This window comes from Scylla paramamosain, chromosome 34 (assembly GCF_035594125.1).
Source record: "Scylla paramamosain isolate STU-SP2022 chromosome 34, ASM3559412v1, whole genome shotgun sequence".
Taxonomy (NCBI): domain Eukaryota; kingdom Metazoa; phylum Arthropoda; class Malacostraca; order Decapoda; family Portunidae; genus Scylla; species Scylla paramamosain.
Genome location: NC_087184.1, coordinates 13,696,792 through 13,723,854, shown reverse-complemented (window position 1 = coordinate 13,723,854; position 27,063 = coordinate 13,696,792). Strand labels below are relative to the sequence as shown.

The 27,063-nt window shown below is 39.8% G+C and overlaps 1 protein-coding gene across 5 annotated transcripts in view; it reads right to left on the bottom strand.

Annotated features, from left to right (window-relative positions):
• The window catches only part of LOC135090217 (general transcription factor 3C polypeptide 1-like), a 29,240-nt gene extending 5,944 nt beyond the window's left edge, over nt 1-23,296 (bottom strand). The window contains exons 1-27 of one of the 5 annotated variants that reach the window (XM_063986714.1): nt 22,878-23,296; nt 20,933-21,117; nt 20,606-20,762; nt 19,521-19,706; nt 18,829-18,991; nt 18,370-18,518; nt 17,843-18,007; nt 16,877-17,096; nt 15,692-15,939; nt 14,759-14,837; nt 14,087-14,301; nt 13,041-13,206; nt 11,563-11,734; nt 10,655-10,971; nt 9,767-9,981; nt 9,238-9,506; nt 8,814-8,997; nt 7,920-8,066; nt 6,702-6,984; nt 6,154-6,278; nt 5,773-5,907; nt 4,948-5,218; nt 4,222-4,479; nt 2,985-3,215; nt 1,159-2,100; nt 428-693; nt 172-322 (exon numbers count right to left, since the gene is read on the bottom strand). In XM_063986714.1, the coding sequence (XP_063842784.1) occupies nt 172-322; nt 428-693; nt 1,159-2,100; nt 2,985-3,215; nt 4,222-4,479; nt 4,948-5,218; nt 5,773-5,907; nt 6,154-6,278; nt 6,702-6,984; nt 7,920-8,066; nt 8,814-8,997; nt 9,238-9,506; nt 9,767-9,981; nt 10,655-10,971; nt 11,563-11,734; nt 13,041-13,206; nt 14,087-14,301; nt 14,759-14,837; nt 15,692-15,939; nt 16,877-17,096; nt 17,843-18,007; nt 18,370-18,518; nt 18,829-18,991; nt 19,521-19,706; nt 20,606-20,762; nt 20,933-21,011 (5,793 nt within the window). In that variant the 5' untranslated portion in view covers nt 21,012-21,117; nt 22,878-23,296. Of the gene's footprint in view, nt 1-171; nt 323-427; nt 694-1,158; nt 2,101-2,984; nt 3,216-4,221; nt 4,480-4,947; nt 5,219-5,772; nt 5,908-6,153; nt 6,279-6,701; nt 6,985-7,919; nt 8,067-8,813; nt 8,998-9,237; nt 9,507-9,766; nt 9,982-10,654; nt 10,972-11,562; nt 11,735-13,040; nt 13,207-14,086; nt 14,302-14,758; nt 14,838-15,691; nt 15,940-16,876; nt 17,097-17,842; nt 18,008-18,369; nt 18,519-18,828; nt 18,992-19,520; nt 19,707-20,605; nt 20,763-20,932; nt 21,118-22,569; nt 22,591-22,877 lie in introns of those variants that run through there. The other 4 variants (XM_063986713.1, XM_063986711.1, XM_063986710.1 and 1 more) reach the window with 4 other exon arrangements.
• Nucleotides 23,297-27,063: the final 3,767 nt, after the last annotated feature.

Genomic DNA, 27,063 nt, shown 5'->3' with positions numbered 1-27,063 from the left:
GTTCATAGTTTGAATCTTGAGGTCCTTCACAGAGGCACCAATTTCTGTTTGTTTATCTATCTTGCAGTCCTTTGTTGTAAAGATTAGTTCATTCAGCTCCCAACAGAGAGGCCAAGGGTGTTTATGCTAAATAAGACTCAAAGAGCAACTAGACTGTTCATGGGTTCCCACCTTTAGATCCTTCACGGAGGCACCAATCTCTCTGTGGTGGTCAACATAGTTGTACACATCCTTCACCATCACCAGCAGGTCACCACTCTCCCCCTGCTCTTCCCACTTAGTCAGCACATCATCCAGCTGGTTCCAGTCCTGCAGTGTTACTCTGTAGGGAAGAAAGATCCATAAGAATACATAAATGTTGGGGACTTTAAAATAACCACAACCTTTGCAAAGTCACTTGTACACACACACACACACATATACTGACTTCTTCCGGTGCTCCAGTGAATCCACCACAATGCCCTTGGCCAGCGGCATCAAAACGTCATCGGCAGCCTCCACCCCCATCTCCAGGGCGTTGGTGTAGGCTTCCTCCAGGTCAGGCGGAGGGCGGAGGCGGCAGTTGACATCACAGGCATTAACTACCAGGTGTTCTTGGGCATGCTGAATGTTGATCTGGTCCACATCCGCCAGTGTGAGCTGGTCCCTCATCATGTACAGGCCCAGGCGGGAGGCAGAGGGAATGTTGCGGCCCTGAGGGAAACATGCACTATATACTCGTACACACAAATGTTAATGGCATGTATGTGCACTCACTTCTACTAGTCACTCCCTCCCCTTGTAGCCGGAGTCACGATCAGCCAGATCAGTTGTGACTCCAGGTACAAGGAGGGGAGAGGAACTAGTAGGTGCAAGTGTACAGTAAAATCTCCAATCTCATGAAAACTCCACTTTATGAATTGCCTATACTTTGCAAACCTGTTGCTGTTATGTACTAAATAGGATCAGAATGAGGGGCATGCAAGGGTGGACTCTGGGGCTCCCTGCCTGCTCCTGTATTTCTTCCTTCCTAAGATTTGAGCTCTTTCAAAAGAAATGTTTCAAGATACTTATCCTCCAGTTTTGGATAATCCTTTTGACCACTCACAGTGGGTCTTCTTTTTTCACTTTTTTTGTTAACCTTGGCTAATGCCTGTCTTACATAAAAAAAAGTCTTACCTGTGACTCTGTTCCATCTGGGTCATCCTCTGCAGAGGAAGCATCACCCTGCACATAGCTGTCCTCAGCATCCTGGGCTTCTGCATTCTCTTCCACCTTTCCCTCCTGGAAGGTGACTCGCTTCACCTTTAATGACGTTGAACCTTGTCCTTCCTCTTGACTGGGACTGTTTTCTGTCAGACTTCCCTCTGCTGACTCCTCAGCTTTTCTTCTCCTCAGTTTTCTCTTCACTGAGGGTGCAGGTGTGCTGGTTTGTCTTGCATCATCCTGAATGTGTGCCATGAATGTGTCTTCTTCCATTTTGTTATCTTCCTCTTCATTTGGACTAGTAGAGGTCTTACAAAGCCTCTTAGCTCTCTGGGGCTCTTTTTCCACACCTTTCCTCTTTAATGACTTTTTACTTTTTGTCCTTTCTTCCTGTGAATCCTGAGTTAAGGAGCCTGACAAATTAGAACCATCACCTTCAGAAACACTCCCTTTCTCTGCAGACTTCGCCGAAACGTCTGCTTTTAGTCTTGACCTGAGGGATGGCAGCTGCTTCTTGCGTGGCTCAGAGAACTGTGCGTCCAGGTCCCGGGTGTCCCTGCCTGACATCTGTGTGTGATCTGAGTACCGCTGTAGGAGGGACTGGTGGTGATCCTGCAGGACAGAGTGCTTCTGATCCATTATGATGATTTGCTCAGGCATCACAATGTTGAACAAGAGGCGTCTAGTGGCCATGAGGGCGACGATGGCAGCACAGTAGCCCCCCTCGTGATGGATTACTATTGGTACTCCCTGCTGGTGGGTGGTGTCACTGTCATCCTCTGCAGTGCCATCAGTGCCAGAGTGGGAGGGTGCTGGTGTCGAGTCCTTGGTACTACCCTTCAGGATGGACTGGTGCTTCTCTTCCAGGAGCAGCTTCAACATCTGCCATGCCTGACTGAAGATCTCATAATGGTACTGTGTGGGTGAGACAGACACACCAGGATTAAAACAATGGCATTTAGGTATGAAGGTTTAGAAATACATACAGGTAAACTAATATAAGCTCACATATACAACATACAAATCAATGACAGAGACACCTGTATTATAACTATGACATAAAGGCATAAAACTCTACAAATACACACAGGTAAACTAATATAAATACATATACAAATACAAATCAAACATACATTAATAATCATTGAAACAATATGAATATCAAGAAGTGACGTTAAATGTACAACATCTAAACCTCGACCTCTTTACTTCATCATATTTACTTGCATCATATTTTGTGATGCAGGGAAAAGTGTGGCAGCGTTCTGGCCCAGTAACAGAGTGTGCATGCAGTCCAGCTATGTCCACCACACCACTCTTACACACACTATTTTCCTTACCATCACATCGCATACTTAACCTCCCTCTGATCTAATCACCAGTCCCTCCCTCATACTTCAGGGTAGAAATTATTCCTTATTACTGGTCACCCCTTACAAAACACTACCCTTTCATGCAAACATTATTTTCCTTACCATAACATCACATACTCAATCACTCTTTGATCTAGTCACAAGTCACTCCCTCACACCTCAATGTAGAAATTGCTAATAATAGTATATTTAATCAAAGACAGTTACCCTCCTAACCTTTTGATAATAGATTTATAGGCTGGTCTTGCATTATCCACCTAAATAAAAAGAACTTTGTAATACTGCAAAGCCACAAAAATCTATCCCTCTTGTCCTTTGACAATGGATTTATAGGTTGTTCTTGCATTATTCATTAAAGAGGACAAAGCCACAAAAATCTTATATATAGAGAGAACAGAATTAAAGGCCACTCAAAATCTCCTCTACCTTAAAATTGAAAACATATTGGTAAGTGACAGAGAGCTGAAAGGGGGAAGTGGAGAGGGGCAGGCAGGTCTGGGCCAGCATGGAGCGGTTGTAGCACTTCTTGTAGCTGATCATCTGGTCCTGCCGCATCCTGGTGAGCACTGCATTGAGCAGCGTCTGAGGGTACTGCTGGTACGCCAAGTAAAGCTGGTACGCATAGGAGTCCCGGTCAAACTTTGAGCACAATGAACTCTGGAATGGTGTGAACATGAGAACATTATATAAGGGAATAAGGGAAGCTGCAAGAAGCCATCAGGCCTACATGTGACAGTACCTATTTCCCCTATCAACCCTATCCATAAATTTCTCTAATCTTCTTTTGAAGCTCCCTAGTGATTCAGCACTAACAACCCGATTACTGAGTGGTAATGCTTGGTGGTAAGGAGTGTATTCTGAACACTTCCATGCCACATCTCTACTACATTCAAAGGGCTCTGGTTGAGGTTACACATGTTTTAAATGGAGCTTTTACAGTTCTAGCAACAAAATAAGATATTTACATTGTTAACAGGAAAATCACTCTTGAGAACCTTGCTAATTATCTCTGTGACCTTTAAAAATAGTCATGGTGAGAGAGCAAAGCATTTCATAATACAATCCCAAGTCAGAAGAAAAGTTCAAATTACGAAAAACACAGACACCTGGTTGGATAGAAGGAAGATAACCACTGTATGACAAAAGTGTACGGTCTTCAATTTGAACGAAATCATGAAGGTACTATAGCAAAATGGTAAATGCAACAAAAGTTTCAAAAAGGTAAAATTTACATGCATCTAATAAATAAAAAGTTGTGATAGTTCAAAGTAAAAGTGAAACATGTTACATAAATATTAAAAAAACCATGTAAAAATAATATGCAAATATAGATAAAAGACAAAAGATAACATACACAAAACAAAACATGATAAAAAAAATAAAAGGACAAAAGATAACATATACAAAGCAATATATATATATATATATATATATATATATATATATATATATATATATATATATATATATATATATATATATATATATATATATATATATATATATATATATATAAAAGTAAAAACAAAAACAAAAACATAAGGAATAAAAAAAAAGTAAAAGGACAAAAACTAACAAACACAAAACAAAATACATGATGAAATACAAAGAAATACCAAAAAAAAAAAAGTTAAAATATACAAACAAACAAGAGCAGACTTACATAGATAAGTGCATTGACCACATGGAAGTCAATGTCCGACACAGACGTGACCTCCTTGATGTGGAGCTTGCTTTTGAGGAAGGAGGACGCCACAATGACCTGGTAGCGGTCCTCAAACTCATCCAGGGTGTTGGGCAGGTCGGGACATTGCCTGGAGTCACTTGAGGCAAACTTGGCCACCAAGCGGTCCATCAGCTGGCGGAATATCTTGGCATACACGTTCTCCAGGTTGTCCTTGTTCCTGGGCAGCTTTGGGCTCTAGTTGGGTGAGAAAGCTGGTGTTATCAAGGAAAGAGTGTCTATTTGAACTGCACTTGAAGAAACTATTGGGTAGCTATGATAAATGGGCTTTTCACTAACCAAACACCAGTGGTTGACAGGGCTAAGAGTGTGAATGATGTGTATGAATGTGTGGTGCCTTGTCTGGGCCACTGTATGGGATTGCAAGACTGTTAAATAGATAGATATATATTAACAAAACTGTAACTGATATAAAGTCTGATACTATGCTTGGTGGCGAAAAATTATACTAAGTTCTATATGCTGAATGATACAAAATGGGTTTCAAAGTACTTATGTGCTGATTTCATTTCATTTAAAAAAAAATGTAACTTTAGGAGAAAATAGCAAGTGCAGGCCATCAAATCAATCACATAATAAACTGATGAGTAATAAAAACACACATCATCTAAACCCAAGGAAAAGTTAAGTATCACAAAAAATCACCTGAAACTCAGACACAATACTAGCATCCTGCCGCACTTCCTCTAGGAATATGGAAACGTTGTCCTCAGTGGTGGCGTTCTTCATGATGTAGTTGATGCGGCGCTGGCAGGCCCGGGAGGTCTTGTTGCGGGCCTCAGGGAACCTCTCGTGCATCAGATCCCGCACCAGGCTAAAGGTGATCATCTGGCTCCTCACGTTGGGGAAGAGGAAGCAGGATGCCACCTTGCACAGCAGCAGGAATGAGTCCTCTGCAGATGACCAGTCCACCCGCCTGTGTGATGTTGAGAGGATGTTTAGTCCACTCACTACTATTTGGTGCTATTGAGAAAACTCTAACCTGGTATAAGAAATGCTTGAAAAAAAAAAAAAAATTAAAACGAACTATTTTGACAGCATATTGGGAGGATTTTTAACATCTTCACTAGTATTAAGAAAACTCTAACATGGTATAAGAAATTAATGAAAAATAACTGAGAACTGAACTATTTTTGACAGCATAGAAGTGTCAATCTCCAGGTAAATATCTATTTGTCTGTCACATATTGGGAGGATTTTTAATTCATTCACTATTTGGTACTACTGAGAAAACTCTAACTTGGTATAAGAAATGTATGGAGAGAGAGAGAGAGAGAGAGAGAGAGAGAGAGAGAGAGAGAGAGAGAGAGAGAGAGAGAGAGAGAGAGAGAGAGAGAGAGAGAGAGAGAGAGAGAGAGAGAGAGAGAGAGAGAATAAAAAAAGATAATAATAAAAGCAGTACAGTCTCCATTACTAAGCAGGAAGGACATTACAGCTAAATGTAAAAAATCACATCAGCGAGCAACTCACAGTTTGTTCATTCTCCTGAGGGCGGCACGGTCCTCCTCATCATAGTAAGGCTTCTTGGGGGACTTCTTGCGCTGCTTCAGTTCTCTCTGGTAACTTGCTCGGTTGCTCTTGCCTGTGCCTTGACTCCTGGCTGAACTGTGGGAACACATGGGCCAATGTATCTATAATTTTACTAGTCTGTATTTTTCATACATATTTCTTTACTTCAAAATACCCTCCTAAAATAGCAATAGGTCCTATGCGGAGATGCATCTTGCATACCAGAAAATACAATATACCAGTATTTTATTTAAGGGTTGCTAGAGATAACTGTGGCAATGACAACATACACAATAATGAAAGTAAGAGTAACCAAAACACAACACGGTGTCCTTCCCTCACCTCACAGGCTCTGTTTCAGCGACTGAAGACTTGGAAGCATCCTGGCGCCGCTTTCTGCCTCGGGACTGCCTGGGGACTGATGCCACAGGCACCTCCACCCCTTTACCATCAGGCCCCAACCTTGGCTGTAGAAGGAAATCACTCATCAGCAGGCAGAAGGTTCATGTGCATTCAGTAATGATAAAACACATATAGAACATCCACTATGAGTGTTGCAGCAACTACATTCATCTGATCATGCATGATCAGAAGTCATAATAAGTATGTACAAGTATGTATGTAATCTATATAATATTATAATACTCTTATCTATCAGTCCTATAAAGTTTATGTACCTAATTGTATAAGTAGTTATAATTATTGTGGGAAACTGATATAAGTCTCAATACATCTACTTTCTGTGCAAATCTCCACACACACACACACACACACACACACACACACACACACACACACACACACACACACACACACACACACACACACACACACACACACACACACACACACACACACACACACACACACACACATCAGCAAGCACTTACCCTGTACACAGAAAGCTTCACATTGCGCAGCCCTGCCAGTCTGTGTTTGGGGGAGAGAGTGTCCAGGGAGGGGTTGGTGGTGTTCATGAGGTACTGTGAGTAGGAGGCAGCTCCCTCATAGGATGCCCTCTCCCCTGCAAGACTGGGTGGCGGGAGGATGGCTGAGGGGCGTGTGGTTGCTGACTGGCCAGAGGATGACGACCAGTTACGCTTGAGGTGTGCAAACATGGCTGAGTCCAGTCCTCCTGCTCCCCGCCCATCCCCTGGTATGGTCCCGTTGTCCCTGTGGGTTACAACTGGTGGGTGGTGTGCATATCCTTTCTCTCTTATTAATGTTTTCAGAGCAAAGAAGTATTGTAAGTCTTGAAGGATCATGCAGAATATTTAGTTTTGTATATGCATGTACAGCTCCAGTATGAAGTTGTGGTCAAGGCCATTGTGTCACTTGGATTTTTCCTGATTAAAAGTCAAGTAAGAAAAACCCTCCAAGCACTGCCCTCCCTGAGATGAGAGAAGGATTTTGTTCACCCAACAATTTTAAACTTTTATATAACTGTTGGCACTGTCATATCATGACATTTTTTTTGGACTTGATTTTTTTTTTAATGTGAGGAATTGTGAAGAAAAATTTGAAAATAAAAAAAGCATACAATTAGAATGAAAAATTAAAACTAACAAGAGAAGCTTTTTGGATAATAAATTCTGCCTTAATTTTCATTGTGAAATATTTGAACAGTAACCCATGGAATTCCAATACTTTCTATAATTGATAACACTGCAATACTGCAGCATTTCAAGGGACAAAATTATCTTGAAAATTAATACAAAAAGATTTATACTTTACGAATCCTTCACATATTGAAACCTCCTTCAGACAATCTGCCAATAACAAAGCAATTTTTGAAAGGTTCCAGTATGTGTTTTTGTCTCGTAAGTCCCTAATGACAGCCTTGAACTCACTATAATGCAATCTATATAGTCCAGTAACCTCCCACACTTACTTTTCCTGTGTTTAATGTTTTGGCCCAATATAAAGTCCCCACAAAACTGACAATCTTCTTGCAAAACATGACAAATGACAGATTCTAATCAGCCCAGGGTAATCATTATTGAAAGAAACAGCAAAATACAATGCAAGTGAGTGTCAAAGATTAATTACCACCTACTTCTATACAAAAAGGAGACACTCAACACACAAGAGGGATGTGAACAGCTCACCTAAAGGGTGCCTCCCAGGTGCTGCGGGGGGTGAGGGTCTCCAGGATCTGGGGTTTGCGGTCCAGGATCTGAATGGTAATCTTCTTGCCCTGCATACAGTTGTGGCCGCCCAGTGGGGTGTGCATTGCAATGGTCCATAAGTCGTACCTTTGGGGAGGAGCAGGATGAAAGAACTAAAAAAATGTCCTAGATAATGCAAAGCAGATTACACCACAGCTTTGATATTGTAAATGGTGAATAAATATACATACATATGAGTATACCAAGGCTGCCTCTCCCAAAAAGGGGGGTAGCCAAGACATGGCACACAACTTTCACATTCACACACCTTCACACCACTCTCTTAGCCTCTTGGTTGCTGACAGAGAAGAGAAAGTACTCCTGTCCTCACTTTACAGGAATCAGCTGAATAATAAATCCCCAGAACCTCCGAAGCATTGCACACAGTGAACTAATACTTGCTAAATGTGGCAGAAAGTCAGTAAAACTAGTGACTCCTGTCTGAATATATATGTTACCAAACAGCTCTCTTTATGAAAACCCTGAGTTAACTAAAAGACCTAACAATAATGACCATCAGAGGGAGCACACTTCCAGTTATAACAAAATTACATGACCAAAAATAATTCACTATATCAACAATTCACTGCATTCTTTCCTTGCATCAACACTTAACTCTATGATCAGTGCAATAACTACAATCCAATCAGTAAATCACTATATCAATTCACTATATCAAGGGTTCACTGCATTCTTTCTTCACTTTAATACCTAACTCTAAAAACATAATAACCAAAACAACTACTGTCCAAAGAGTAAGTCAAACAAAGGCCAAGGTGATGAGAAAACCCCAGCAGTTCTTAGATGGAACTGCAACTTTCGAGAGACACTGACCAGTACTGAAGGATATCCTGAAGGTAGGTGAAGTGGTACTCCTTGCGCACATACTCCTTGTCCGTGGAGATCTGGTGGTAGCCGGGGGAGGAAGTAGTGGAGTCAATGAGGCTGGCGTGACGGTTGATGTAGATGAACACCTGATCCTTCTCCTTCATGATCTGCTGGCCGTACTGAAGCAATCCTGAGGAAAAATAGCCTTTTTGTTCTCTGTGTGGGGAAGAAAGCTTTATTATCTCTGTTATGGAACAATGTAGCTGAATTATTAGGGAGTGACTGGTTCACCAATGGACAATGAAAAAAAGAGAGAATGAGAGGTTAGCTGTGTGTTTCCTAAGCTATAAATCAATTTAAGGCTGAAGCATAAATACAAATACCTAAAGAGTTGCTAGTGATTATGAAAGTGGAGGCATCTGATGCTCACCCATATAACAGAGACGGTTGATGAGATCGATGACGTAAGTAACATAGCGGCGGCCCTGAAGGAGGGACTGACGGAGGTGGGGCGGCAGGTACCTCACCAGCAGGTTCTTCTTGAGGGGGTGATTGAGGAAGCTCTCCAGTTCTTCAGAGGTGGAGGTAATGCTCACCAGGTGGACGAAGATACACAGAGGAAGGCGCAGCAGAATGTCACACACAAAAGCCCAGCCAGTGTCAGTGTTCATGTGTTTTTGTAGAGGTGGAATGAACATCCTGGAGAGTAAGGGAACACTCACTATGTACTTTAAAAATAAATATATAATAACAATAATATAGCTTGTAAATAAATAAAGAAAAGAATGCTCATTATGTAACTAAATTATATTGATAAATTATCAATCTCTCTCTCTCTCCCTCTCTGTATCTACCTAATTCTTCCACATGTAATTCACTTGAAGTAGTAAATAGATAAACAGATACTCTCAATACAGGCTAATAGATATTCTCTCTCTCTCACCATCCCAGACACTCACTTCCAGGAAAGCTCAGCGCAGTAAATGTTGGGGTACTCAGACATGTCCTCATTCTCCAGGTTGACTTCTGGAGAGGCAGCAGCTATGGTGACCCAGGCATCCTCCTGACACAAGTCTTCCCGCCCCTCATAGCCATACACCAAGTAGAAGAGCAACTTGTGCAGCTCACACATGCGCACAAACTTTGGTCCCAGGCTGCCCTTCACATTGACCAGCTGAGGGGATGTCAAGGGAGGGCTAAATGTGAGAGAGGACTTTTACATGTCATGTTGACAAGTAAGTTAAATGTGAGTAAAGGTTATTATACTTGACAAATGATTCAGTAAGGTTTGGTACTCTATGAAATCTACCTTTATAAATTCAGTTGAGAAGTAGGATGAGATCAAATGTAGACAAAACATCTTACAAACCAGTTTTATTTATTTATTTTTCACGTGAAGGAGACTGGTTGATGGTACCAAAAAGTTAAAAATAGCCCACTCAAATCAGCTCAAAAAGTATTAGTTAGAAGACTTGAAAATATCAGTAGGTCGGCCAATATAGTTCCTGAAATTTAATTCATGGTGGGTATGTATACTTCAGATCCACCTTTCCATTATCATCTTACAGAAAAGACAACTAAGTATATCCCAAACAAAAGTCAACAAAATAAAAGGAAATAATTTACAACATGATCACCATAACCTTATCATCAACATCACCATCATTTTGTTTATTATCCTTATCTTCCCCTACAGGCTTGGACATGTTATGAGTCTCCCACTTCTTGCAATCACAGACCATCACTTCTCTGTTGCCCATTCTTCTCGTGTCTTCCACACAGGTCTTGTGTCTTCCCACTGGTCTCTTTCTAAGCCCAATTCTGACACTCCTCTGAGTCTAACCTACCTTTCTGAAACTGGCAAGGAAGGTGGATGACTCTGACTCTTCCCCCTGGCTGCTGCCTGTGTGGTGCATGAGCTTCAGCTGCTGCATGCTTTCCCTCACAGTCTGCTTGTTCATGGCTCCTCCTCCTCCCTCCTCTGCTCCCTTGCCCTCCAGCTCAGGAGCCAAGACTCCATCATTCTTCTCTTCGCTCTTAATCCTGCGACTGGCTACAGATCTCTTATCCGAGGCACTTCCTTCTGTCTCCTTCTTTGGTTCATTGACAGCCACCAGGAACTTCAGCTTCTGCTGCTCGATGGTTGACACCAGGTGTGGGTTGTCTGTCACCAAGAGTATGACAGAAGGCAAACTGTTTATAGCTTGATACATCTTCAGATATACACAATTGTGATTTATGATTTCTTACAATTATGAATAATATAACTTTGTCTTTTTGTTGACTTAGGAATGCAGGATTTAAGGAAGAAAATCCTGAAAACAGTATCTAGAAAATAGTGAAAAAAAAGCACGACATGGAGAAAAGACTGATCTCACTTCATAAGATTCTTTTATTCATGAAAATACTTAAGAAACATTAACTCATTTGTCAATGATAAAGTTTCTCTATAGTACAAACCTTTCTCTTTTCTCTTTCAAAAAAAATTATGTAGTATTTTATTCTACTTCTTGTACTTACTGCATTAGTGTGCTTCTAATGACATCTACATCCTTCTCAGGACCTCAATACTCACACATCTCTTAATCTTTTGCACAATGCAAGACTCTCACACATCTTTTCTTCAGCTCACAAAGCCCTTTATAACTCCCTAGGTTTCACTCTCACAGCTCCTTCAAAACTCACATCCATCTCACGGTGCCACACTCTCCACACACCACACACCCCCCTCACATCGTCCCACAGCAGGACTCACCAAATGTAATGCTGGGGTGAACCACAAAGCGCATCTGCTTTGTTACATTGGCCGTCTTACTCTTGAACTTCACAATGATGTTCTTGAGGAAGCCACCCTTTGCCAGCTTGTCCAGGAGACGGTCAAGGCTTTTTTTATCCATCTTGACGGCATAACCTTCCTTTGTCTCTGCCTGTGAGAAAGAGAAGGCATAATTCACTGCCTATTCAGCTTACTTTACATGATCCAAGGATGGTATTATAAGTGAAGAAAAGAGGCAGGTAAGAATCTATTCTGTCTCCATTTATGGGAAAAATGCTGTTTCTTTTCAATTTAGTTTAACTGCTAATAACTGCAATCAATCAATTAAAATATGGAAGTTAACTCAACAGATAATAAATTAATACAGGAAAAGTTGCTCAAATATTGCATCAAAAAGACACCTCTGAAATTCTTGAAATAAATAGAAATAAAAATAAAATAAATACATAAATAAATAAAATAATAATAATATATACAACAGAATAGAATAAAATAAAATGAAATAAATAAAAAAGGCAGAGGCTCCACTCTAGACATGCTGGTAAGATGATGAAGGAAAGGTAAGCTATATATCTTAGCTTGGGGCATCTTGATGCCTATCTTTTTTATACAATTTTTTGTTGTCCTTGACCAGTGGACTTCTTGCACAAAAAAAGTAAGACTTCAGAATAAACACAGTAAAAAAAGGCAGAGGATCTAATCTATGCAAAGTGGCAATATGATCAAGAGAAAGTTAAGCCACATAGATCACTTTATTGCATCTTGAGGCCTATATACCTGTATAATATTCTATAATAGCCTTCTCACATGATCAGTCGGCAAGCGTGGCAGTTCAGTGTAAGAATAGAGAATGTGTGAAACTGATCATGTAGATGTGTGGAACTGAAGCACCATCCTTGCTTGAGTAGGTCTGTCAATGATACAAGCCTCCAAGTACATAATGCTTGTCAGGGAAACTGGTGAGTAATCTCAGCCTCAGTTTACAGGTAAGTCAAGGGAAGCACCTCACCTGTTCACCTTCATTATTTACCCACATGTGAATGAATACCTGAGAAGGCAATTCATCTGTTTGCTCTCTCTCTCTCTCTCTCTCTCTCTCTCTCTCTCTCTCTTACATTAAAGAGAGAGAGAGAGAGAGAGAGAGAGAGAGAGAGAGAGAGAGAGAGAGAGAGAGAGAGAGAGAGAGAGAGAGAGAGAGAGAGAGAGAGAGAGAGAGAGAGAGAGAGAGAGAGAGAGAGAGAGAGAGAGAGAGAGAGATTTAAGAATTTCTTGTGTGGTGCTACAACAACTAGTCATAAGGCACTGGATTATAAAACTGCATAAAAATAAATAAAAAACTAAGAGTGACAAAAATAGGGCACAGCTCATGATAGAGAAAGTGAGGGAAGCCACCACACTCACCCACTGATCGTGTGACAAGGCCTTGAGACGTCAGGACTGAGTAAAGGCGCACTCACCTGGACAATCATCTTCTGTAGGCGGAAGGCATCATCAATCACCCGGGCCGACCGCACCGCCTCGATGATCATGTTGGCGCGCTTCATCATGCGGGTGGTGACGTGTGGTGAGCTGCGCTTCTGGTTGTTGTACGTTATCTTGATCTCCTTCAGCAGGCTCAGGAAGCTGTGACAATTAGAATTCATTATTATCTTATTGCTTCTGACTCAGGAAAAGGTGTGGATCATGACTCACTATTATCTGTACTTGCTGTATTATTAGTGTCACTATTAGCCCGTCTACTGATGTGGTTGTCCTCTAGCATTACAGCTACTTCCTTTTTTTTTCATTTTTTATGTATGCACTTCTTTAACTTTTCTTGTTTTTATATAAGAGAAACACTGACCTAGGACAACAAAAACAATGAAGTAAAAAAAAAAAAAAAAAAGGCCCACTGAAGTACCAGTCCCTAAAGAAAGGTCACAAAGGATGCATGCATTAACAATGAAAACGGAATGTGTTAATCTTCTCTTTCATAGGTTGCAAAACTATCAAAAACACTGCAGTACAAAAATAAGCGTTTAAAAGTTATATGTGATTACAGGGAAAATTCTAGCAATGAAATGATTAGTATCTGCTATTTTTCATCATCTTTACCTTCATCAGTAAGAAACTCTAAGCAGGAATTACTGTCTGGTATCATATTTGCATTTCAATTGCTGCTACTAGAAATATTAAGAATACTAGAAACTCCTAAAAAAATTACATGGCAAAGAAGAAGAAGAAGAAGAAGAAGAAGAAGAAGAAGAAGAAGAAGAAGAAGAAGAAGAAGAAGAAGAAGAAGAAGAAGAAGAAGAAGAAGAAGAAGAAAGTCATGGTGTAAATGAGGAAAGGAGGTTAACATGAGAAAGAAAAGTTAGAGAGAAAACAAGAGAACAAAAAGATAAAGATAGAGAAGAAAGAAAAGAAGGATAAGAGGGTTAGATGGAAAGGAAGAACTGATGAGAATATTTGAGGAGGAGGAGGAGGAGGAGGAGGAAGAGAAGGAAGAGGAGAATTAACTCACCCTTCACTGTATGACTCCTTTCCTGAAGCTGATTTTTTGTCCCCTTGCTTGGTCTGGCTGGAGGAAGCAGAGGAAGACATGTTGGAGGAGGAGGAGGACGGGTGGGAGGAAGAAGCATCCTGGTTCTCCTTGTTGGCTTTCTTGGTAGGAACCACCTCCAGATTCACCTCCACTCCCTCCAAAAGACTCGATTCCACTGTTTTGGAGACATCGCTCTGGTGGAAGAGGAAACGAGAGTGAGGAGGAGGAGGAGGAGGAGGAGGAGGAGGTGAGCATTCCATCACTCTCAAGATCTTTACTCTTTGGGATATTTCAATGTGGAGTATGTGATGAAAATAAAAGGATGAAAGTTAAAATAGAAAAAAGTATATACAGATAATATATAAACAAATTATTCATTCTTATGGAGACTGGTTTTTTTAGAAGCCTTATTATGGGATCAGTCTGAAAAGGAAGAAAGAATAGGAAGATTATCACTAGTCTGTCTCTCCCTCTGCCTCTCTCTCACCCAACATGCATTACATTGTATAAAAAAAATTGAGTTCATAAAAGAGTTTCAATTTAATGAACTCTGCATGAAGACTGACTAGCATTAAACAATATGTATTTAAGCTTCTGTAAAGGGCCAATAAAAGATCAAATAAAAAATCTCTCTCTCTCTCTCTCTCTCACCTTCTGTGACGTTGAGGGAAGATCAACATCCTGAGGCTTGTCATGTTCTATCATTGCGATCATCTTCTGCCTTTCCTTCCTGCGGCAATAAAAGAAAAGGTGAATAAGACGAGTATAATTTGATTCAGCCTTATGGAAAAAGATTTAAAAACAGCAAAAATGACTTTCACATCTGACAAAGACCAAAGACCAAACACCTCAAGCGTCTACACCCCAACTGACACCTAATGTTCGTCAAAATGTGTGATGAAGAGAGGCTGGTGATGGTAGTAATGATTGTGGTGATGCTGATAGTGATGTAGATGAGTACTGGTGGCAATGGTAGTAATGATGGTGATATAATGCTAGTATTGATGGTAAGGGGTGGTAGTGGTGGTGGTAGTGATAAGCAGAGGTGGTGATGATGATAGTAATGATGTAATGGTTGTATGGATTGTGAGTGATGGTAATGGTGGTGATGGCGTTGTTGGTAGCAACTGCAATGATGGGCAGTAGCAGTGATGGTAGTGACTGAGGTGATGAGCAGGGTACATAATGTTTAACAGCAGTGATGATAGTTATGACAATGGTGATGAGCAATAACTAATAACAAAAACAAACAACTAAAACACTGAAAATGAGTCAGAAACAAAACTGAAATCTGATAATCCATCAAACAGCACCACCAAGAATGATGGGTATGGCTGTGCTGATGAACAATAACAGCAATAACAACACCAATAAACAATGACAACACTGAAAATAAACATGAAACAATATTGAAATCTTACAAATCCAATGGTCAATCAAACAAAAACAATAATCCTTCACCTTAATTCCTGCCTGATGATGACCAATAACAGTGATAACAACAACAACAAACACCGACAACAGAGAAAATAAACGAGATAAAAATAAAACCCTTACAAACAAACAACGATTAAAATCTTTCACCTAAACTCCTGTGTGAGGTGTCCTGTCTGCATGAACTTGTGGGACACATAGCGGGACACCCTTTGCCTCCCGACGTCTTTCATGAGGGAGTGGACAGTGTTGCAGCGCTGGAGGTTCCGACAGATGGTCCTCGAATCCAGCTTGGTCTGCCCGAGCTTCTGTGCCATGTCAGACTGAGTCACCCCCTCGGGCCCGGCATCCTCCACTATCCTGTAAGCCTGGTGCAGGAGGTCCTCACGCCACCTTATCTGTGGGGAGGCAGCCTCTATCAATGTCACTGTCTAAATTTGCTTGATTGATTGTTATTGTTAGTGTCATTTTTATAGTTACTTACTGGGGAGTCAATCTCTTTCAATGTCACTGTTTGAACTTGCTTGATATCATTAGCATTATTGCTTATATCATTTACTGGGTAGTCAACCTCCATCAATGCCATTGCCTATAATTTGCCTGTGTGTTTACTATTATTATTATTTTTATTCATTCCCATAAAGTGATGATGGGAATACTTTCTCTTCTTCGTCTCCATCAGGGGCCTAGGGGCTGAGAGAGTGGTGTGAATGAGTATGAAAGTGAAAGCTGTGTGCTTTGCCTTGGCTACCCTCCTTTTTTTGGAAAAGATAGCCTTGGTATATATATATATATATATATATATATATATATATATATATATATATATATATATATATATATATATATATATATATATATATCTTTATTGTTATTTATTTAGGAGTCAGCCACCATCGGTGTTATTGTCTATAATTCAGTGGTGTGTTTAATATTACTATTATTATCACTTATTTATCATCATTATTGTTAAGAAAGTTCAAGAAAAGGCACGAGGAGATAATCATGAAATTAACAAAGGTCTGAGAAAGAAAATGGCATAATGAAAGAAAATAATAAAACAACAATCAGGATAATGGTTGATGGGTTAGCAAACATGTATATGAAAAATTAAATGATAAAATTAAAGAAAAGAAAGAAAGCAAACAAGAATGAGGACAATGGTTGGGAAACATGCATATGAAATAAAAGAAAAATGCTTAATCATTTCTCTACAACTCTTGAGTAGAATTTACCAGGAATTTCTTCTTTCTTTATTGCAACTTGTCCTTTAACCACGCCACAAGGAAAACACAAACAAAACAAAGCAATAAACAGTTCAATAAATACACTAACCTGGCTCTGGTCAAGAATTCCTGGGTAGACATCATCCTCTTCCTCCTCCTCCTCCTCCACTGCCTCCTCTCCCTTGCACACCTCCACCGGATCAATCTGTGGGTTGATCAGCTCCATGATGCGCACGATCTTCTCCATGTTGTTGCCTTTGCACTTCCACTGGCTGGCCGGGGCATCGGGGTATACCTTGCGGTACGGCTTGTTCACGTTCCTGATGAACCTGAGGACCAAACCAGTCATCCCTAACTGATGCAAAATGAAGGCTGGTATGTCATCATCATTATGGACTCATGTCTGTTTCTTCTGTTTTTTAAATTTTCAGAAGATCAAGGTGAAAATGCCTCCTTTCCTTTATTTACATGTTTTAAGTACAGAAACTTTTCTTCATGTAAGATGGCCACTGACCAAAGGCAACAAAAATTTGGAATAAAAAAAGGTCCACTGAAATCTCGGTTCCCAAAGAAGAAATGCCAAGTAGAATGATCTGATAATAGAAAATGTGCTTTGAAATGCCCCTCTTGAAAGAGTTCAGGTCATAGAAGGAAGAAATACTGAAGAAGGCAAGGAGTTCCAGAATTTTAACTGCATTAGACCACACACACACTGGACAGGACAAAGACAACTGTACCATTATGTGCGCTATATGGTGAAAAATTTACCTGATGAAAATCCAGAACTTCACCCAAAAAATTACTTCAGCAGTTTGCACAATAGGGTAACAATATAATTTATTTACAGGTCTAGAGCCATGAAATTTTTCATTCATAAAGCAATACTTAGTAAAAAAGCAAATAATTCCCCACAAATGTCAGGAGAGGATCTAGAAAACATTCATGCAAAGATGACTATTTCCTCTTATATTTACACACTAGCTCATACTTTTGAAAATTTCCACAAGCCCCTGAATCATAGACACCAGAATGCATCTACAGAGGTCTTACATAATGAAAGCCAAAGAATACACACCTTTGAAACTCCTGACTCTTGAAAAGCTTGCGGCAGGAGGTCTCTGGCATGCCCATCAACTCCTTGACCATGGTGTAGGGGGCACTGAAGTCAGGTCTGCTCTTCAGCAACTCCACTGCCCTCTGGATCATCATGATAAACTTGGAACACCGCTCCACATAGAACCTGTGAGGGAGGGAGTCAGGAGTGGTGTGAAGGGTTATGCTGTAGCTGTATTGTACTGTACCCTTAGAATACATAGACATTTAAGGGAGGCACAACCAAAAGTAAGTGATGTAAATAAACAAACTTCCACAAAACATATACTTATAAGAGAGCCACAACCAAAAGAGAGTGATGTAAATATAACAGACTTACAAAAAAACATAAACTTTCAGGAGAAACAACCAAAACAGTGATTAAGTAAGAGACTTACATGAAATACAAAGACTTCTAAGAAAGCCACAATTAAAAGGAAGCAGAGGATATAAATGAGAGAAATTTACGCAACAAATAAATACGACACAACACTGCAAGTAATGAGGAACCTTGTGAGGTGGAGGAGGGACCCATTGTGAGTCTGTCCCTTGGCACCCTTCTGCTGGTGAGGCTGCTTGGTGATAAGGTTCAGTTTCAGGAGACGCTTGCGGTGGTAGAACATTGTCTTGGGATTCTCACCCATGGACGCCAGACTCACCTGTGTAGAGGAAGCAAAATGTTCCTATCAGTCTTGCCTTCAATCTAACAATCCACAGTACACATAAATCCTACACAATAAATTCACTTTCTCCTTCCATACATTAGCATTCTTTTTTTATCTACCTCTACCACTTCCAACAATGAGCAACATGTTCCTATCAATCTAATCTTCAGTCTAACAGGCCACAGTATATACAAATCCAATACAATACCTTCACTTTCTCCTCCCATACATTAAAACTCAATCTCCTTTATCTTTCTCTTCTCAGTGATCTCACTCCTCCACTAACTGTTCACCTTGCACCCACCTTGCCCTGTGTGATCTCGCCCATGCGTCTCGAGCGCCCAATCCGCTCCAGAATGATGTACTGGTTGATGGTGAGGTCATAGAATTTATCAATGCAGGCAGTGATGCAGAGTGCCTTGTTCCTCAGCAGCTGACTGGCCACCAACACCAGCTGTCGTCCATACCTGTGTGTATACAGTATTTACCTAGTTGTATTGTATAGAGTCCAAGCTACAGCTCATTTGTCTTGTCTCCATATCTAGAGTTATCCAATTTCTCTTTAAATTTCCTCACACTAACAGCTGTAACCACCTCCTCTAATTATTCCAGAGAACAATGCTTCAATATAGATATATATTCTTGTGTCACTGAGACATTTACTCTTCTTAATCTTTTTTGTATATCCTCCTGTACATCTTATCCCCTTATCGATATGAATCTCCAAAACTTGTCTGTCTACCTTTTTCATACAGTTTATTAATTTGTACAGTGTTATCAATTCTTTCCTTTCTCTTCTCTCTTCCAATGTTGTTGATCTCATTTCTTCCAGTTCCTCTTCATGTGTGTGTGTGTGTGTGTGTGTGTGTATTAGCTAAGTTTCATCTAATAAAGCACATAAAATAACCCTTGTAAAACTTATAAATAAATAAAAAAATAAAAAAATTAAAGCAATTACTAAAGAAAACAACCCACATGAACTAAACCAAAACTCACGTCTTCTCCACTTCCTGCAGACTCATGGCGGAGGCTTGCTCTGTGACGTTTGTGCGCTCATGGTAGGTGGCACAGGAGCCTCGGACACCCTTCTCAGCGTCATCAATGGGGTGGAATGGATAGATCTCTGTTGGTACATTCTCAGGCTCCAGAACAATGCCCAACTCATGGTCCATGTGCTCGTACCTTGACAAACAGAGGTGGAGGAAGCACATCAGCAAGAATGTAAGAATGTTATGTCAGTTGAATTATGTGGAGGGAAAATAGAAAACACTTCCTGAGTTCTACTTTCACCTTTTCACTGTGGTATGCAACAATTCACAGCACTAAAGGTAATGTATGAAATTTTTTCAAGCGATTAAAAAAAAAATAAATAAATAAATAAAAAAAAAAAAAAATATATATATATATATGTATATATATTTATATATATATATATATATATATATATATATATATATATATATATATATATATATATATATATATATATATATATATATATATATATATATATATATATATATATATATTGGAATTTCTAGTCAGTACAGTGTTTAGAGGTGGCTGTACAACAAGAAAGGAAACCTAAAAGTGGTTAGTAATCAACAGAATATGTGCCAAATAGCAGCAAAAGGGTTAAATATGGATGAAGAATGTAATTAGTGAAAAGATGGAAAACAGATAACACTTGATGATTTTTTTAAATAGGGAGAATGTGAAGTGAGGTTAGAATGAAAAAATAAACACCAGAGATGATATGTAAAGACAGCAGAGAGAAAATTACACTGTATACGTAATGGAGCATCCCTTTCAAAACAGTATGTGGGTATTCTTGTTAATAAATCTAAGGCAATGCATGAGACATTAAGTTATTCATCTTTGCCCAAATTCTGATTTCTCAGAGATTTGTTAATTGACTATTTTCTGCACAAATCTAAACAAAAAAATAGAAGACATAAAAAATCAGCACGAGAGGACAGTTTGCCATGCACTGACTTGTGTTACTGGGAGACTTTATCATATCATGTCCACTTATTACTCTATGCATAGAGAAATAACACAAATCGTATGCTTTACATTACCTGTTGAAGATGACGAGTTTCTCCCTGGGCGCGGGAATCTTGTACATGGATATTTCAGCATTTCTACGCAGCAGGGACCACAGGAATTCCTTGCTCTTGTCATCAATGTGCATGTTGGCCTCAAAATTTGGCCTGTGCTTCAGCCTCACCCACAGTGCTGCAGCATACAGAGCTTGTTACTTTGAGGCCACAGTAATACACACTATTTGCCAACTCAAGACATAAAACAGAACAAGAATTTAAGCACAATGTGCTGGTGGTGATACCAACCCATGAACAATAAATGCTAAGAAAGTGAACTGAACAAAATCCACAAACCCTCCTCACCTTCCACTGTGATTCCATCGAGGCCCTCCAGAGCCACCTCGTCTTCCAGGTCTGCCACATAGTTGAAATTGAGTGCCATTGTGGAAGCACCTGCAGCTCCTCACTCTTGTGATGTGGATCAACTGTTGCTCACTAACTATAACGTGTCAGGGCAGGTTGGTATTTCCCATTCTTCTCCACTTCATCTAAAATCCAATACGACCATTGTATTTAGGAAATATTTTCTTTGGTGTCACAATTTTTATTTAGAGTAGTTGATCAATTCCAAGAAGATTTTGACAAAAATTATATCTTCAAGCAATTGATTCCAGTATATCAAGATTGATTTGAGAATCCTTTCAGAGATAACTCTTTCCCAGAATCATTACTAAAACACAAGGTTTGAGATGTGACAGTCAGGCCTGCAACACATGACACCTTGTTCAAATTCCATTATTATGCAACATCCCCAGTCTGCTATAATACACCCTGATGGACACTTCACAATCATTTAAAGGTCACACATTTAAGGATGTATTAAAATTCAACCTAAGCTAAGCTAACTACAGTGGTACCTCGGTATATGTCAGCTTTTGAATAAGTCCAACTTGCTATACAACCTGTTTGGATGCAAAAAAATTTGATTGGTACACAACCTTTGTTTGAAATACAACTCATGTGCTAGAACTTGTTTGGATCAAAATGTCATGACACTGCACATTACCCTTGTTTTCCTCTCTCGAGACAAAGTCACAACTGCCCACGCGCAGTGCTGCCAGATTGGCAGGGCTCTTTCCAAACAATAACATCTCCTCCTCCCTTTTCAGCACCATCCTAGTAGGCACTCGACTCTTCTCAGCAAGGTAAGGCAAGGTTAAATTTTCATTTATTTCATCTAATTGTTTTTGTATTTACTGTATTTGACAGCATATGACACACTTTTTATCATAAAAATGGTTAAAAAAATCACCCTGCCTCTTATACGTGAAAGTGAGACCTTCCATAGGCTTAATTTTTAAATTTGCTTCACCCATACACCTGAAGATTTACACCATCATATTATAGGCATGGGTGCTATATCACATTTTTCAACCATAATATGGTGTAAGAAAATGTTGAAAAATGAAAACATGGTCTTGTTCAATGACTTGCCAAGTGTGTTTTTGACATCTCAGCAGCTGGGTTGTGTTCTTTGCCTTACCTCTGTGAATAGGCCACCACAAACCTGTGCTATTACTGCAATTATTAAGCAGTGTTTCAATTATCTGATACAACCCCTGTATAATATTATATAATATGCCAATAACAATAGGATTTTTCTTTTTTTTTTCATGGGAACAGATTAATAATTTTCCCTTTATTTCTTATGGGAAAAATTTATTCAGTGTACGTCGTTTGATATAAGTCCAAGAAACTGGAACAGATTATGGACGTACACTGAGGTACCACTGTAACCTAACCATGGTGATGTCCCTTGGGTCTCTTCTTCAACATTAAGAATTCAATATCAAGAACATTACAAATTCAATATAAAAGCCATTTATAAATTTGCTGACACAGTTCAACTATCAAAATATTTAGAATATGATGTACCAAACAAAATAGGTAAGTATTTTGCAGCAGGAAGAAACAGCTTACCGAAATAATACCTAAATTACCTGATGGCTAACTTTGTGTTGTAAATTAAGTTTTCCTACTCCCTCTCCTGCAACAAATCTATGATTGCTGGCGGCTCTTCTTGGTCCAGTCCTAAACACATGTGTATCTTATTTAAGTGGAGCTAATCTGGAAAGTAAACATCAGTCCTTCACGGTGAGGATGACGCAATTCACTAATACCCTGATCAACGCATAGACTCACGCCTAGCCTGCTTCCTTCATCACAGTGACACACTAAACTGACCATGCAGTCACATCCCTTTGCTTCACACCTTACTGCAACCCTGCTTAACTCCTGACACACTCACCGTTGTCAGGATATATGTACATACTGGGTGGGCAGCGGCAGCCACGCACCCCAACGCCAGGCACTTGTGTTGATATCGAGGCCGCGATTAACTAATTTTTCTTATAGGACCTACTGAAGTCCTGCGAGGTTGTAACAGGTGTGGCAGCTTGCAGGTCTTTTTCAAGAGGACACAGGCGAATGACTACTGTTTGCAGATGAGCAGTGTGTTATTGTTGGTTTTGATCTTGATCTTACAAGAGGCTCAGTATTCCTCCCAAGCGAAGCCTCTGCAACGGCACTTCTGTAAAAAAAAAAAAAAAAAATAGTAAACGGCATACAGTCATACAACATCTATCACACCACTAGTTCCTACATCTAGCACACCACATTTTCTCCAGGAACTCTTTCACAGCCTCAATCATCCTCTCATTCGTCTCCCCACACAGTCCCAACAGCAATACCATCCATTCCCTTCCTGTCTTCTCCACTCTAGCATGCCCCAATTCCCTCAGCACCACTTGCATCATCTCATCCCTGTCTCTGGCATACTTCACACACTCCAGCACCACATGCTCCATCGTCCCATCCTCTCCCATGTCACACATCTGGCACACTTTGCTGCGGGACTCAGACCATCTCTAACTCCTTGCATTCACATCTATACACCGTGCCCTCGCTCGGAAGAGATCACAGCCCAGGCTTCCCTCATACCATTTTTCATACATTGGGGCCTTTTTTCTCTCTATACCACTCCAAAGTACTCTTGTGTTCCACCTTATTCTTCCATTCACTCAATCTCACATGCTTCACCATTCTATCTCATTTTTCCACTTTCTTGCATCCCATTCTAAACCCTCCCCATTTCTGACAATCATACTCCAGTCACTCTCAACATGCCTCCCCTCAAATCGCTGAAAAGCCCAACTACTTTCCAAACCACTCTTTACTATCATCTTAACACACTTCTTGCCCCACCTGCTACTCCTAACATTCCACAGAAACGCCTTTCTCACTAGTCTCGCATCATCAATTCGCTCTAATCTAGCTTTGTACCTTAAAGTTGCTTTTGCATGTCTCTCTCTAAAAGTACTCCAACCCATGTCCCCTCTCAAGGCCTCTATCGCTGCATACTTTGGTGCATTAAGTGCCATCCTTGCTACTCTATTCTGTCCTACTTCTAACTTTTCTAATTCATTCTCATTCCACACAATCACATCCATACCATACATAATGCTCGGAATAGCCACGCTCTTCCAAACTTCTCGCAGCACGTCATATTTACTCGCGCTCATCCTTGCTGCACTTCCTAGACGACCCCCCCACTGGTTCACCATGCTTATCTTTTCATTCTTTGTCGGGAGTTGAGTGGAGTTGTTGACTGGGTGTGTTGCCTTTGGAACGGCGCTCCCAGATTGTCCCTTGCTGTCTGAGTCTTCTGTATTTTCTTCTCTTTCTTTTTCTTTTGTCTTATTATCCAAAATTTAGGCAGTGTACTCTTTGTTTCCTCACTATATCTATTTTTCTAACAGGTATGTCCCTATAATGTCATATATATATATATATATATATATATATATATATATATATATATATATATATATATATATATATATATATATATATATATATATATATATTGTGCAGTCACAGTACACATGCACACCTCTATACTTCTCCATTCCAGCAATCACTTTTCCTTCCTCATCCCTAAAGACTGTCATATATTGCCAATCTCCATCGCTATGACCTCACTCTTTCACTGTGTCATACATCTCAACTTCTAATATTTCACTCCTTTCTCTTTTCCTAACTCTCCTACTCCCAATATTTCCATCACAATGAACTACCTAAAGTCATCTAATAAAAGATACTACTTGTCATTCATCCTTCCATCATTCCTGCTCTCTTCAAGCACTACTACTAAACATGGCTGCTATTACACACTGTAAAAACAGCAGCATGATGAAACTGTCAAGGCACAAAGTGAAGCAAACTGGCTATGATGAGGGAGGCGGTGCCTTCAAACACCCTCGCCTTTGGCCATAATTCCTTGCAAGAACCAGTTACCGGCTGTATTCTAGAATGCCACGTGAGTGTCACTTTACACTTCAAGGCAGGCAGGGGACATGGCTTCAAGGTAAAACAAAGAGGCAACCACTGTTTGTTGTAGTTTTCTTGAATAACTTCACTTCTTATATGTTTTAATTAAATAAAACCAATAGAAAAGAAGTAAAACTGTTATTTTAATAGTTTCACTTTTCAATTATATATAAATAATCAATCACAAATTATACTTTTAAATAAAAATCCTCCAGTTAAAGAAGAATAACATTCGTAGATTATTTGGATGGTCAGAAATTAATATGTTACTTTTCTGTTTATTGATTTTTAATCCAAATTCTTTACTGATTATCGCCAAATGATAATTTCTGCTTCCTCAATACTATTTGTCAATATCCCATCACTGCAGAGAACAGCGATGCAGTCTTATGTCCAGGCGGAGGCGGCTGAGGGCGACATCTAGGACACAAGAATTCACGGATCAAGGCTGCGGTGCTCAGGAGTCTGTCCTAAGAAAGCCACTTATTAAATGTATATAAATGCAAAGCTAAACCACTTGTAGTGAACACTAAGACCAGTGAACGTTAAAACCTACTTACTGAAATGTGTACAGTGACCTAAAAACAGACAGTTACTTTCAGAGTTAAGACTTACTAATGGAAATATGCACAGAGATAGTCGAATCTGGAGTTAAAAAGTTTTAAAATCACAAGAACCGCAATCTCACAGATAATCACTGACAACAGGAAGAACCATATATATATATATATATATATATATATATATATATATATATATATATATATATATATATATATATATATATATATATATATATATATATATATATATATAAACGTGTGTTTGTTTGTTTGTTTGTTTCTGTGTGTGTGTGTGTGTGTGTGTGTGTGTGTGTGTGTGTTAGTTATAAAGGGAAATGGAACCTTTAGCTTTGCCTGTCTTCCTTGTCTTGTCCCTGCAGCAGTGAGGGAGTGCCGAAGGATAAGTAATCGGCAGACTGACACATATAACCAGTACTGTGACAGCAGTAATACTATCATTTTACTTTCGCAACACTACACACGTACCCTCTGGTGTGTATATATCTACGGGGAACACAATGATGTATTAAAATAACAATATAACCTGATAGAAACGTAATATTTTCAGAGATCTCACCGCACAATCCTTTCCCTCACTCTCTTTATTGTTCGTCTCAAAATATATCTTTAATTTAAACGAGCACCATTTTTTTTCTTTCTCTTGCTGTCTGTTTAATCCCATACCATACTTCAGTGTCTCCCCCTTCGCTCCTTCTCCCCCACCTCAACTTTGAACGGTCTTTACACATTTTATATTTCTTTAAACACTTTTTTCTTTCATTATTTGTCTGCTCTTTTCCTCTTTATTCTTTTCATTCCCCGCGTCCCTCCTCAGCCTCCCACTCCCGCCACCACCACCACCACCACCACCACCACCTCCTCCTCCTCCTCCTCCTCCTGCCCCCAGACGGACTGCCAGCTTTGAGGGACGCAGTAATCGGGCAGCTTTTGTATCGCTTCCTCTGGATATGACTGAGACAAAAACACAAGCAAACGTCAATTTCCCGGCGCCACTGCAAAGCGGCGGGGCGCGGGACTCCCCAGGGCGCCGCGGCACAGATGAGGAGGCTGTCTTTTGTCGTTTCCATCTTGGCGATATAGACTCCGCCGCTGAAGCAATTATGAGCTTTTGGAAGAGGAAATGCGCCCCAGAACTGCACCGCCAGGCCATCTTGATTACCCAGGCGGAGAGGGACGCGCGCGCTGGCAGTCATTCAATGGAAGAAAATGAAGAAGGAGTCTCTTGGGGGGTAACTCGCTTATTCCTTCCTCCGCACAATCATGGCTGTTGTTTCGTGTGTGTGTGTGTGTGTGTGTGTGTATCGCTGTTGCAAGAATGAAGGAAGACTGTATTTGCTACTAAAGATGCCTGAGAAAAAAAAGTGAATAAATAAGTAAAATGGAATGAAAACTAAATAAATAATGAAATGATGCTTATAAGAACATCTTGAAGTGGATTTCATTTATTCATCTATTTAATTTATTTAATAATTTATTTATTCATCTATTTTTTTGTTAACGTGATTTATTCGAGTTGGCTTT